General features: G+C 30.8%; 1 protein-coding gene across 4 annotated transcripts in view; it reads left to right on the top strand.

Moving 5' to 3' along the window:
- TFAP2B (transcription factor AP-2 beta) overlaps nt 1–15,000 on the top strand; it is a 26,308-nt gene that overhangs the window by 2,204 nt on the left and 9,104 nt on the right. The window contains exons 1-5 of one of the 4 annotated variants that reach the window (XM_053709560.1): nt 1–293; nt 1,232–1,690; nt 4,554–4,611; nt 11,432–11,666; nt 13,091–13,209. The exon at nt 1–293 is cut by the window's left edge and continues 289 nt beyond it. In XM_053709560.1, coding sequence (XP_053565535.1) covers nt 267–293; nt 1,232–1,690; nt 4,554–4,611; nt 11,432–11,666; nt 13,091–13,209 — 898 coding nt within the window. In that variant the 5' untranslated portion in view covers nt 1–266. The remainder of the gene's footprint in view (nt 294–1,231; nt 1,691–4,553; nt 4,612–11,431; nt 11,667–13,090; nt 13,210–15,000) is intronic. The other 3 variants (XM_053709561.1, XM_053709558.1, XM_053709559.1) reach the window with 3 other exon arrangements.

The following is a 15,000-nucleotide window of genomic DNA, read 5'->3' as shown; positions in this document are numbered from 1 at the left end:
TTAATAGTCATGAATATAAAGTATTATGAGGCGGTGTAGAGACTGACTGGGAAGGGGCGTCCATCCAGTCTGAGCCTAGCCTTGGGTGGAAGAGGATTACAGCTGCAGCTCAAAGACTCACACAGAGGGGCACAGCACAATTCATATTTCCTATTTTGGGGGCATTTTTGATGGATGGTCTTGGAAATATCTCAAAGAGTGTTCCAGTCTTTCTATATATTTTTTATTTGATTTAACTGTTGCAAGGCTCTTTACACGTTGTCCAGATGTTAGTCCACACCTATTCAGCTATGGTGAGTTTCAACCAATATTCAATATTTTTATTATTATTATTATTATTATTATTATTTTTTAGTGCCTTTGGGTTTGCAATTTAGGGCAGTAATTGTAGGTTTCAGCTGGTTCCTTCCTTTCCTCTAAATTCTTATTAGAAGTGAACCAGCATCAGTTGGAGGGAAAAAAAAACTTACTACATATTGCTTTCGGCAATTTGGATGGCACATTTGCAGAAATTCCTTTTTCTCTATTTCATCTTCCAGGACCTGGATGGGAAAGTTTTAAGGATTCGTTTCTGTTTTGACATTTTTTTTTTAATTATTATTATTTTTTATTATTGTTGGTTTTTTTTTTAGAGATGGACACATTCATTACTTTTATTTTTTTATTTATACAAACAAAAAAAACTTTCAAAGTTAATTATGTTAATGGGCATTTTATTTATTTTTTGTTATACAGCTTTCTCTTCAGTAGTGTTTTGCAATTTATTAGCTCACAAACAGATCTGACATTTAATTTATTTGCTATGATTTTTTTTTTAAGCTGAAAATTTTCAATTACATGGAGATAAACATTTCACAGAATTTGTTCTGGCTTTTTATATTATAGATACATCTCTTCATATTATATCTTTCTTTGATTCTCATTTAATATCTGTAGCAAACGGATTTAACACAGATAATATTCAATTTTTCATTGGCAAATCATTTATATTTTAGACGATTCTTAGGGAAAAAAATAGAACTTTTTTTGTTACATTTAGTTGTGATATTTTATGAATAACATCAATTTTAATAATTGTTTCTTTGGTGACAATATTATTTGAATTTGTTTTATACATTAAATTCTTTATACTGTTAAAATGAGATTTTGTTAAAAATATATAATAATAATAATATTCTGATTTTATTAAATGAGTTTGGAATTATTATTAACTTACTTTTCTCAATTTCAGGACCGCCATGATGGTGTGCCCGGCCACAGCTCCAGACTGTCCCAGTTGGGGTCAGTCTCGCAGGGACCCTACTCAAGTGCCCCACCGCTGTCACACACCCCATCCTCGGACTTCCAGCCTCCCTACTTCCCACCTCCATACCAGCCGCTGCCATATCACCAGAGCCAGGATCCTTATTCCCATGTCAATGACCCTTACTCTCTAAATCCCTTGCATCAACCCCAGCAGCACCCCTGGGGGCAGAGACAGAGGCAAGATGTTGGGTCAGACTCAGGATCCCTGTTGCCACAACCCAGAGCCTCATTGCCCCAACTCTCTGGTCTTGACCCCAGACGGGACTACCACTCAGTTAGACGACCAGATGTTCTTCTGCATTCGGCCCATCATGGCCTGGACTCTGGAATGGGGGATAGCTTGTCCCTGCACGGCATTGGGCACCCAGGCATGGAAGATGTCCAGGTAGGAAAACAATAAATTTTATTAAGTGCTAAGTGATGTATTTTGGGGGAAATGGAGACCAACTAGGTCTCAGATGCTTTATTCTTAATTGATATATATATATATATATATATATATATATATATATATATATATATATATATATATATATATATATATATATACATATGTATAAATATATATATATTACACACATACAAATATATCTATTTATCTATCTATCTATCTATCTATATATATTATACACATACAAATATATTTATATATATATATATATATATATATATATATATATATATATATATATATATGTATATATGCACACACACACAAACATAAACACACATACATAATTAACTTCTTAATGAATTAAAAGTTATTGGCCAATTATATCATTTAGCATATTTCAACTGATCAATATAATGTCTGTTGTAAGTCGTCTAGTTATTGGTTGTTCATTTCATGTCAGGTTTTATTTTATTATTGATAATCTAGTAAAGTCGTTGTAGTTGAAATGTATTTATTTAAGATAAATATATTTTTTAGCAATTTTTATTATTTAAGTTTTATTTTGTACTACAGAATTTAGCACAGAAATGTAGATTGCTAATCGCTCAATGCTAATTCCTGCACTAATCAATCTATAAATGTCTTTGAATGTAATACTCTTATTGCAACATTATCATCTGCTTTAAAAAAATAAAATAATAATAATTAGAAAAAGTTCAATATTTCTAATCCTAAATAAAAAGATCACCTTATTTGCTGATCTGTCACAAAGTGTCAGTACCTTGTTGTGCAATGTTTTGTATTTTTAATGGGTAGCTTTATATAGGGAGTTTGCTTTGTTTTTTATTAGTTTTTTTTTGGGGGGGGGATTAATACTGTATAATTATTATTAATAATAATACTAATAATAATTGATATATTACATTTAAAAACAAATTCAATTATTAAACTTTATTTTTAGTAAACACAAAGGGAAATGTTTGTATGTTGAGTGTGCTTACATTTACATATATATGTATGTTTATATACACATACGCACACACACACACATATATATATATATATATATATATATATATATATATATATATATATATATATATATATATATGTGTGTGTGTGTGTGTGTGTGCTTACAGTTACATATATATGTATGTTTATATACATATATACACACACACACATATATATATATATATATATATATATATGTGTGTGTGTGTGTGTGTGAGTGCTTACAATTACATATATATGTATGTTTATATACACATATACATATATACATATATATATATATATATATATATGTGTGTGAGAGAGAGTTTTATCATTATTATTATAAAGGCTAGGCAGGTACACAAGAGGAGAGGTGAATACCAGCACTGATGTAACACTAATTGCTGTTTATTTGTACTGATTATATATTGTTGTTTATTGTAGGTTTGTCTTTAAAAATGTGATCCACTTTCAAAGCTAAAATAATTTGATCTAATGTAACTGTCCTGTATCACTTTAAAGAAGTGAAGTAATTAAAACTCTCAGTTGTTTTTTTGCCATGTTTCTGCATGCAGTCCTAATTAAATCTTTACGATCCTCTCAGTGACTATTAAGTGCCAACATGCTGCGTGAATATCCTGTACAAAAACCCAGCAGGCGACTGTAATTAGATAGAAAATCAGACGTTTGTGTTCTCATTAACTACAACAACTTAACCACGTTGTTGATGAAGCGTGGGGATTGCATTTTACCTTTCTAGATTTTCAAACCACTCCATGTAGCAGATCAAGTCACATAATGAGATGAAAGAAAGTGAAGGGAGTAGGGGAGAGGGGTGTATTTGGGGGGCATGAAGCTAAGGTGCTAGTCGGGGTTATCCCTGCTTGTAAAACTCTACTTAGTAATGGATCCGCACTATAGGACCCACAACACACATTGATCATGCACCTTAGCCTCTCATGGCTACAGGTTCCTTCCTTCCAGGATGATTAAGGTCATTCAATATTAGCAGAACTAGTGAAACCCTAAACAGACTAATTACTCATTTCCGTTCAAGGAAATTAAAGTGTTGAGATTTTACAATCCAATGAAACAATACCGAGGCAATACTATAAAACAAATAAATAAAATAAAAATAATATTAAAAAGTGTATGTAAAACAGTGTGAACATCCTTTGTATACATATATACTCGTGCATATACTAGAATTGGTAATATTTATATTTTTATATATTATTTTTAATACATTTATATCACATTAAAAGGTATATGCTACATTAATTATTACTCTGAATAGACAAGTAAAAGGCATTAGCATTTTGTATGAGAATTATATGAGAAGTATGTATGCACTTATTTATGAATGTATGTATTTATATTTAATCTATAGGTATTACAGCAATGCCTAAATTACACATATAGTTAAAATAATGATTATAAATATAAATATATATATATATATATATATATATATATATATATATATATATATATATATATATATATATATATATAGATATATATATATATATATATATACACATATATTGGGGTTTTTTAAGAATTATATTGCGTTGGTCTTAAATATACTTGCAAGCAAACTGCAAAACATTACAGGGAAATAATATTTATAATGCAATGATTAACAAAAAAGTGCCAGGTACCTCATTTGTATTAGCAGCCACTAAGCAATGTAATTCAGATAGATCTACCTCAGTATTTGTTGAATAATAAACTTTGTGCTGGTGTATTAATATAAATGGAAATATGCTCAGTGCATGATTTATATATGGCGTTTTTAATAACCAGCATGGAGGGATAGTGAGAATGTTAATTTTTGATGCTCTTCTGTTCACAGTCAGTTGAAGATGCCAACAATGCAATGAATCTTTTGGATCAGTCAGTTATTAAAAAAGGTGAGTATGTCCATCCCATTAAATATTATGAACTACAGGTTATATTATATAATAATCTGGAAATATATATTTTCAGTGTAACAATGTTGCTCTAAAATAGTTTAAATTTGCACTGTATTAAATTGCTTTATTCTGTTACATAATGGTTAATGTTTTTAAATGTACAAATATTCTGTTTCATTGTTAAAAAACATCCAAACCCTGTCCATGACAGCTCTCAATTGATTTACTCTGTTAAAGACCTATAGGATTCCTTGATTCCAATGTATGACATATAAATGAAATCCCCCAAAACTTTTGTGAAATGTTTACCATTTGGGCCCTAATAAATTCAGTAAATGTTTAACATAAAGAACACAAACACATATCCTAACTTACATACCCTAGCATGATTTAATACAGCTTTAAAATACCCCACTGTTAGAGTGTATGCACTTAACAAATGTTTGCAGTCTCGTGTACAGCTGTAAGCAAAATAATTATCTAATTAAACTAATTAAATGTAATTACAATAACTCATTTTGGGCTTATTGCAGTCTATTCATTTTTTTTTCTCTTCTGCATTTGTTCGACAAATACTGACGATGCATAGCGATGGGGATCTGCTGACAGATAGTAAAAATATAAGTGCTTAATTTTCACTAAAACAAACATTTAAACACAGCAATCTGTAGTTAGAATAATTCATAATTAGCAAAGCTCATTTATTTAACTGTACAGTGTTGATGAAGCATGCAGATTACATTTTTAGGATTTAAATTAGGCAAAATAAAATGTCAAATTATTGTATAAACTTATGTACAAACATGTGTATTATACAATTAGGCACATTCAATATATCGATATAGCTATATAATATATGAATATTAATATATGTTTTTGTCTAAGGGTCCATAATACTTTGTTGTCCATTTAATAAATTATATGTATGTTATACTGACATCCAGAACATATGCCCTAATCATAAAACATACAATTTAAATATATATGTACCTACAGTTTGTGCCAAATGTGGGACTTTTCTCTGTATATTATTGTACTAATCGGCCTAAGTTAAATGATAAAAATAAAATAAACATTATTTAACTTCATAGCTGTAGAGATAAAGTTTCAAAATATTAATTACATAGGTGCACTATAAATAATTACTTTTATTAATCATGCAGCCACATATAATTATTTGAGAGATGTATTTTCATTTTGCTTCAATATTCCAGCTGGACAGTTATCCCATATTGGATTTGTGGTTTGGTCTGTCTTATTTAATAGGGATTTGTATATATTTCTGCAGAGAAATGTTATTTGTTATATATAATCCTTTAACACATCCGTTATTGCATAATGTGCTTGTTAAATTTGGTACTAACACTAAACCATTATAGTATTTAACTCTCATATACATTTCACTGCTTATTTGCAAAATTTAATTGAAATAGAAACTTTCGGAAAGATGTCTAGAACTGGGAGTGTGAAGAGATTACATAGGCAGCAATATTTCATATTCCGTTTGACTTCTCCTTGTGTGGGAGGGATGACATCCAAATGTGTTACAGGGGAAGGGATTTAACCTGATATTTATTCTGGGTATAACAGGAAATATAGTCAGTGAAGAATTTGATGTAGAACAAATTAATACATTTACTCCTTTAACGCAAATTTATTAAATACTGCAAAGTAATATTTTACAATATTATTATTAATACTAATTATTATTATTATTATTATTATGCAAAATAAGCACTTATTGCTATATACTAAAATAGTTTGAGTTCCGGAGGAATTTAGTAGGAAACTAAATAATTTAAATTCTTTATTTTAGCTGATTACTACTAGTTAATATAACGATTTCTTGCCTAAATTGTATTAGTGCTCTTGCTAAATATTGAGTTGCTAAACATAGGCCTAGTAAAAACACTAGAATAGAGGGTGTGAATGGTAACACTTGGCAGGTTTACCTTACAAAATACCAACAACCTCACCCTGCAGACACTTAAGGCTATAACTTCTCATTAATTTAATGCTAACACTCCCATAGCCCTGGACAGTATTATTCGAATATACAAAAGGATATAGCATTTCCCATGCACATTACTGCTTAAGCCTTACACCTACTTGGAGTCACTTTTACCTTGTGATACCTGCACAAACTGTTCTCTATTGGGCCATAGAAAGCCCTGTGTTTATTTCTAACTTTACACCTGTCAATCAGGCGTTTTACAATTTGAGCAACTTAACCTTGTATACAATATTATTGCAGTTTTACTCCATTAGTTGCAGCACCTGGAATCCAATAGGTTAAATCCTATCACTTATACATTCTCATGGGTTTATGTAGAATTTACACGGAAATATTCTGGCATCATCTTAATTTTGTATGTAGCAATAAAATCCCTCTCCTGCTCTCCAGGAATAAACCATTCTTTTAATACAAAAAATACTGTGATTTCTGGACACTACTTATTTTAATAAATATGGTATCACAATGATATAGATTCTCAGCCACGGTGCCTGGACTCATTGTTTTATCAGTGCACATTGATCTGGATTTCACAATAAATAATGCTATACACTACTTTGTGAAGAATTAATATGGTTAAATCATATTGTATATTTATAATGGAAAGATATTTACTATATTTTGATATATGAAGGTTTTCCATGTGCAATATAATGTCCCTGGGTGTCCCTTGACCATAAAAAATGGGTCAAGGGTGTCACAAAGCAAATACCTTTGAGGAACACCTCTCTATGCTGCATTATTACTATGTTGTATGTCTCAGAATTACTGGAACACTCCAGTCCATAGCCAAACCATGGTGATCTCCTGCACATAGCACAGATAGATGCCTGCCTTCTTGTTATGGTTCCTATCTAAGCTTGGTTGACATTCCTGGAGTAATTTAGTTAAGGGGAAATGAGTTGTTCCCAGTAGGGAGAGTAAACGAGACGAGTTAAGGTAGCCAGCGTGATAAATAGCTCTTTCATTTTGCGATCTCCAGAGCTCGTTTAAGGCTAATTTTCTGTATTAGCCCCCTTTGAGCTATTAATGCAATAGTCAGGGACCGTGGCCCCTGTTTTGTAACTGGCCCATTAGAGCTAACATTAGGCAGCAAAAGCTGAACGCCAGTATGAGGATAATGAAAGGTGCACTTAAGATCTCCTAATATGTACAGGCAGAGGGGGGTTAATTCGATTTGAAAGAGCTGGTCAATGAGCAATCAATAAAACAATAATGAGAAAGATTCGCTAGATTAACACATTCAAATTCCAAATAGACATTAAAAAATCATTCTCATTCTCGCCTCCATTAGAGATAAAGAGTGCATTAGTGTTGCATATAATATTTACTAGTTATATACTCAATGCTTTGTCAATATTAATTGTTTATTCATTTCTGCAATATGTGATCAAAGGCTAGTATTTAAGTCTGATCATGAATGATTTTTTAAAGCAAGTTTAGCCTTCTCTATGTTGTATTGAAATTATTTGATGTAAATTATATATATTTTTTGTATTTGACATACAAACACACACACACATAGTCTCTCTCATTCTCTCACTGTATTTAATATTAGAATATTGGAAATATTGTAATTCTAAATAAGGGAAACAATATATTAAAAATATTAATGAATACTAAAGCAATTAAATATTATTCTAAATATGCTGTCAAACATATATTAAGCATAGAAAAAATAATAATAATATATTAAGCATATATACACTATTTTAAATTCCATATATATATATTTAGGATTTTATGACATAAAAATACAATATATTTGAAACCATATATGGAACACTGAGTTGTCTTTGAAATATGATAAATGTATAACTTGGTGTTAATAGAATTCATACCAAATTTTGGGAATTATATATATATATCATCTTTTTTAATTAATATAAATACTTTTAGTCTTTAATATATATGTTCTAAGCACATATATACACTAATCACAATTTTGAGTGTATTGAAGCATATATATATATATAAATATACTTGCCTGGACTCTGGTGCTTTGGACGTTTTGGTATGTATATATATATATATATATATACATATATATATATATATATATATATATATATATATATATATATATATATATATAATTTTAGTATTTAATATACATGTTTTAAGCTCATATTCAGGTTATATCTCTATAAATTAAATTGATAAGATATGTGTGTGTATGTATATATATATATATATATATATATATATATATATATATATATATATATATATATATATATATAGTATAAAATAGCCTATCTGTAATATGAGCTCAGGTTATATCTCTATAAATTAAATTGATAAGATATGTATGTGTGTGTGTATGTATATATATATATATATATATATATATATATATATATATATATATATATATATATATATATATATATGGTATAAAATAGCCTATCTGTAATATGAGCTCAGGTTAGGAGATCACGTACATGTTTAGGCTTTATAGATTTAGATGAGTACATACTAGGTGTAGTGTAGGAGCTGCATTTTCTATAGTGTGTGGGTCAGGCCAGCAGTAATAGTTGAACAGGGACTTAATATTATGCACAGAAATAGTAAACAACTAAAGCACTAGAAGCTGCCTGCTGAGTGTTGTCCATGCTCCATTTCCTGCCTATTTCCTGCTGTCGTTCTAAAGCTATCTCACTCATCTTGAGATTAGTTTCCAGTAACAGTATGCTCATAATTACTAACAAACCAACCGAGCATGGGCTGCCCCTTATTGTTAGAGACAGTGCAAGAAATATACAAGGGGAAAGAAAGCATTAGTCTGCTTCTGTGGCATCAGATGTGACTGTGTACGAATAGGAGTTACTGCATTTAAATCTTAACTTGATTATATAGGAAGGGAAAAAAATATAAAAAATGTCCACTTTTTGCTTTTTTGCAATATATACGTTTTCTGACGATCCACTGTAGTTATGGGCGAGACAATCTAATATTAAATCAGAAAATGTATGTTATTAATTTCGATACATTGAATACATCTGGGGAAATGCATCTCCAAAAACATGAACTCTGTCGTGAATTTTGGTTAAAATATATATATATCATGTAAGAAAACTTTATTTTATACGTATATATTATATCAAATCTAACATGCTGTACAATTACGTATAACACAATTCATAGTCAATTGCTTAATTATTTTTTAAAATATTTATTTCAATTTACTAGTACACTTGCTGCTGAAAAGTACTAATAGGTTACATCTCTAACTTGTGTGTTGACATTTTCATGAATATGGGTCTTGCATGGTGTCCCCCTGAAATCATATAAACCAATGCATGTTTGTGTGTGTTGTGGTGTGTGTGTGTGCTGTGGTGTGTGTGTGCTGTGGTGTGTGCTATAGTGTGTGTTTTGTGGTGTGTGTATATGTGTGTGTGTTATGGTGTGTGTGTGTGTGTTATGGTGTGTGTATATGTGTGTGTGTGTGTGTGTGTGTGTGCTGTGGTGTGTGCTATAGTGTGTGTGTGTTTTGTGGTGTGTATATGTGTGTGTGTTATGGTGTGTGTATATGTGTGTGTGTGCTGTGGTGTGTTTATATGTGTGTGTGTTATGGTGTGTGTATATGTGTGTGCTGTGGTGTGTGTTTTATAGTGTGTGTAAGTGTGTTTTGTAGTATGTGTGTGTTTGTATATGTGTGTGTGTTGTGGTGTGTGTGTTTGTGTGTATATATGTCTGTGTTGTGCGTGTGTGTTTGTGCTGTGATGTGTGTATTTGTATGTATGTTGTGGTGTGTGTATATGTGTGTTGTGGTGTGTGTTGTGATGTGTGTGTGTGTGTGTAGATCGATAGATAGATTGTAGATAGATAGAGATAGATAGATGTAGATAGATAGATAGATAGATAGATCAATATACTCTGAGTCCTTGAATTCATTAATTTAATCTGAGATCTTATGGTTTGTTTCTCTTTAAATCAGTTAAATTGGATTGTGTTTACTCTTTTGAGTTGAGTACTCAATGTACTTCCAATTTAAAACATTACTTGATTCATGCTACTGATAAGACAAATATAAAACAGCGTTAACCCTCGTGAAAAAATGAAATGTCATTTGGCAGTTGTATTTTATTTCACAAGATGCTGCTTATATAAGGAAATAACTGGTAATACGCCAGGAATGGTTTCATTAGTGCAGTATATAACTGCATAGGGGCTGAACTATGCAGATGGTATCTGCTCTCAAAATATACTGATATACACTTTATCAACAGAAATAGATGTGTGGATAAATAAATAGATAAATAGATTGGATCGATAGAACGATAGACAGACAGATATAGATCAATAGAAAGATAGATAGATTATTCTAATATATACAAACTATCTAAAACAAAGCAAACAAATATTGCAAATTGAATTCAAACTGCACTTTTAGATCATCTGAATTTTTGTTTTCAATAATAATTATGAAGTAGTAAAAATGTAAAGATATTAAATAGTGTAATTTCAAAGGGAACTTTTTTTGAGTAACCAAGTATATTGTCAGGGCTGATAGAAACACAACGTATGAACCCCAACCTACTAACCAACTGAATAAATATGAATGTCTGGTAGAAACATAAAGATAGAAACAAACACTGACTTACAACACAATATTAGCATGTGTACCTAGAAATATAGTATACGGCTGATACTATAATACAGAGTTACAATTGAATGTTTTTGTTTTTAAATTGTTGACCTTTGGGCAACTTAAACAACATGTAGACCTATTTGGATGTAAAATGGTTATCTGTTGAAATGTGTTAGTGTTATTAGTTTACAAAATTATAATTTATTCAGTGTTTGGCTTCCCAGTTCCTTGCCCCCCAAAATCTGTGACATCCCTGATGATGAACAAAGATGGATTCCTGGGAGGGATGTCTGTAAACGCTGGAGAGGTCTTCTGCTCAGTTCCAGGCCGCTTATCCTTACTCAGTTCCACATCTAAATACAAAGTGACAGTAGGAGAGGTCCAGAGGCGTCTATCTCCCCCAGAATGTCTCAATGCCTCTCTCCTAGGAGGGGTCCTCAGAAGGTAGGTCTTAAGCCTAACCACACACCTCATCAAAGCGCTCCAACTCTTCATCTGTGAGGTTCTGCCTGATTGATGTGGCAGATACTGGGGCTTGTGTATAACAGGCAGCTGGTGTTTCTTGTGGCCATCTTGCTTGAAGTTTTATTTATTCTTTGATGCAGTTGGTTTCTTTCATTTTCTAACTTTAAAGAGTCCACAATGCGTGAACTTGCGAAATATGAACTTTAAAGCCAACAGTATAGCTCTTAAAATCATTCTCACTACCTAAAATATTGCCGATAAGAAACTGAAGGTGGACTGTGTTTCGGACCTTAACTACTGACAGCAGTTTAGTTTAAAACGATCCAAGGTAACAAAAACTAGGCTAAAATTGCAAAGAACATTGCAAAATGTACTAAATGTATAAATGCTCCTGATGCATAATGAATGGAAGCTTGTTTGCGTTTTCTATATATTTCTAATTCATTATTAATTATGTTACAATACATTAAATATGCCCATGCATCTATCAGGGGATCACAAACTGTAACTGATATTTACAATTATGTGTCTGATATTTACAACCGTGTGTCTGTCTGTCTGCCTGCATGGCTGTCTGTTATCATCAATTTAATCTCTCTCTCTCTCTCTCTCTCTCTCTCTCTCTCTCTCTCTCTCTCTCTCTCTCTCTCTCTCTCTCTCTCTCTCTCTCTCTCAATATATATATATATATATATATATATATATATATATATATATATATATATATATATATATATTCTATCTATCTATCTATCTATCTATCTATCTATCTATCTATCTATCTATATATATATCTATCTACCTATAGTCTATCCCTATCCATCTATCTATATATCTATCTACCTATAGTCTATCCCTATCCATCTACATCTATCTATCTATAATCTATCTATATATCTATTTATCTATCTATCTATCTATTATCTATCATATATATATCTATCTATTTAGCTATCTATCTATCTATTATCTATCATATATCTATCTATATATCTATATATATCTACCTATAGTCTATCCCTATCCATCTATCTATCATCTATCTATCTATCTATCATCTATCTATCTATCTATAATCTATCTATCTATCTATCTATCTATATATCTATCATCTATCTATCTGTCTATCATCTATCTATCTATCTATCTATCTATCTATCTATCTATCTATCTATCTATCTATCTATCTATCTATCTATCATCTATCTATAATCTATTTATATATCTATTTATCTATCTATTTATCGACCTATTTATCTATCTATCTATCTATCTATTATCTATCATCTATCTATCTATATCTGTCTGTATTTTTGTCTGCATATCTGTCATAAGAAACTCACATTTACAGCAAGATTCCTGGCGTTAAATGTTAATCGCAAAATTAATTAATCCATTTTCAGAGCAAAATCGAAAAACGGGGGCAGATCTTTACGAGAGAGACTAGAGAAGATCGGTCTGAATTTACCTGCAGGCCGTCGCAAGGCAGCCAATGTCACTTTGCTGACCTCCCTGGTAGAAGGTAAGTGGTCCCCAAGCCAGTTGGCATTTGTTTATTTGTGCTCAGACCCTCAGTACAGTGTGTTAAGTATGTGTTACTGCTGCATTAGCCCTCTGGCTACCAAAGAGGGCAGTGATGTTACACCTAAGGCTATAGAAGGCAGTGATCATTTACTAAAGCTGCCCTGTGAGATAAGTGCGGCAGCTATTTGGTTAAAGTGCCTCATTATATTGTCAGGCAAATCTGTTTTTAGGAAATATAAACTGCTTTTTAACTCCTTTGCTACTAAAGATGGTTACAGCGCATTGTTTTGTCCCATATAGGAGCCCATTCTGAAAGCCAATGGTTTAACCTCCTATAATTATTTTACACAGTTGATCACATTGCATTAATACCATTTTAATACAAAATATGAACAATTTGTTTAAAGATAATTTCGTTGCCCAGATTTACTACAAAATTTCAAGAAAATGTGAACTGGCAAAAACTGAATGCAACTAAACTGTAAGAATCTCTCTAAAATTACTGAAACCGTTTTTATTAAAATAAGGACTTTCTTGTTAGTGGTAACTTTAGTAAGTGAAGTTACAGAGATGTTTACAGAATAAAGAAGGGGCCATATTTGAACAAACTAGAATAACATTGCCCCCCCCCCCCCCCTTCAATAAACTTGAAATTTGGATTAGGATTTAAATGCAATCATTCTCCAATCATGTGGAAGGAGTGAGAAATAAATTAAACAGTTAACCTGCCTTACAATATGAAAATGATTACACTGTTTATGTTGCCATCTTCATTAATGCCAGTCAGATCAAGTACAAAATTAGCAGAGGTTTTCAATCGATATCTTGTGGCTACTGATCCTGAAATAGTTTTGTTTTTTACTGGAAAATAGTAAAATATTTGTCTACAAAAATATGAATTAAAACAATTGTTTAAGTCAAAATACTGCTCAATAAACACAAATATATATGAATATGTTTGTCATTGTATTGGGATTTGTACTATTTTGCACGTTTTAATGTTCATAGCTTGATTAAAACCTCTATCTTTATTACATTTCTAAATGTTTTGGTATCAAAAATAGAAGCACACAAATTAATTTTTTTCAACATTACAAAATACATACAATTATATTAATACATTCAGATGATACTCGAAAATATCAGTCTATGTACATATCTATATCTATCTATCTATCTATCTATCTATCTATCTATCTATCTATCTATCTATATATATATATATATATATATATATATATATATATATATATATATATATATATAAAAACAGGGGACTGAATACTAATTGGCCTTATAATATATATGTCAGTGTTACAAGGGATATATTTGTAATCATAATTTGTTTGTTTTTTAATACTTTCAAGTAAGAATAATTTGTTCGTGATTGTATATTTTGCATTGCAAGAATTTTTAAGCAGATATTTAATTCTATTTGGGATATAAATTGAATAGGTTCCGCAGGTTTGCTTTGCTTACGCGCTTACAATTTGAAACACTAAATATAAAAACAGTGCGTAGCCATAAGGGTAAAATACGCGTTTCCTTATATTCTCTTTTACAAAACACATTATGAAAACACATCTTTTTTATTAATCGATTTTTTCCAGCTCGCATAGGCAGCATGTGAAACTAAGCAATATTGACAGATACATATGTAAACAGTTCCATTACACTAAAACACAGCACGCATTTCAATACATTGTGCATCAGATTATCTTTAGTATATACACACACATAGGTATAGAATTAATCCAGAATGCTATGTTTTTTTTTGTATTAAATATAT

This window comes from Bombina bombina, chromosome 4 (genome assembly GCF_027579735.1).
Source record: "Bombina bombina isolate aBomBom1 chromosome 4, aBomBom1.pri, whole genome shotgun sequence".
Lineage (NCBI taxonomy): Eukaryota > Metazoa > Chordata > Amphibia > Anura > Bombinatoridae > Bombina > Bombina bombina.
Note: the sequence above shows the minus strand (reverse complement) of the source record. Positions and strands in the feature narration are given on the sequence as shown.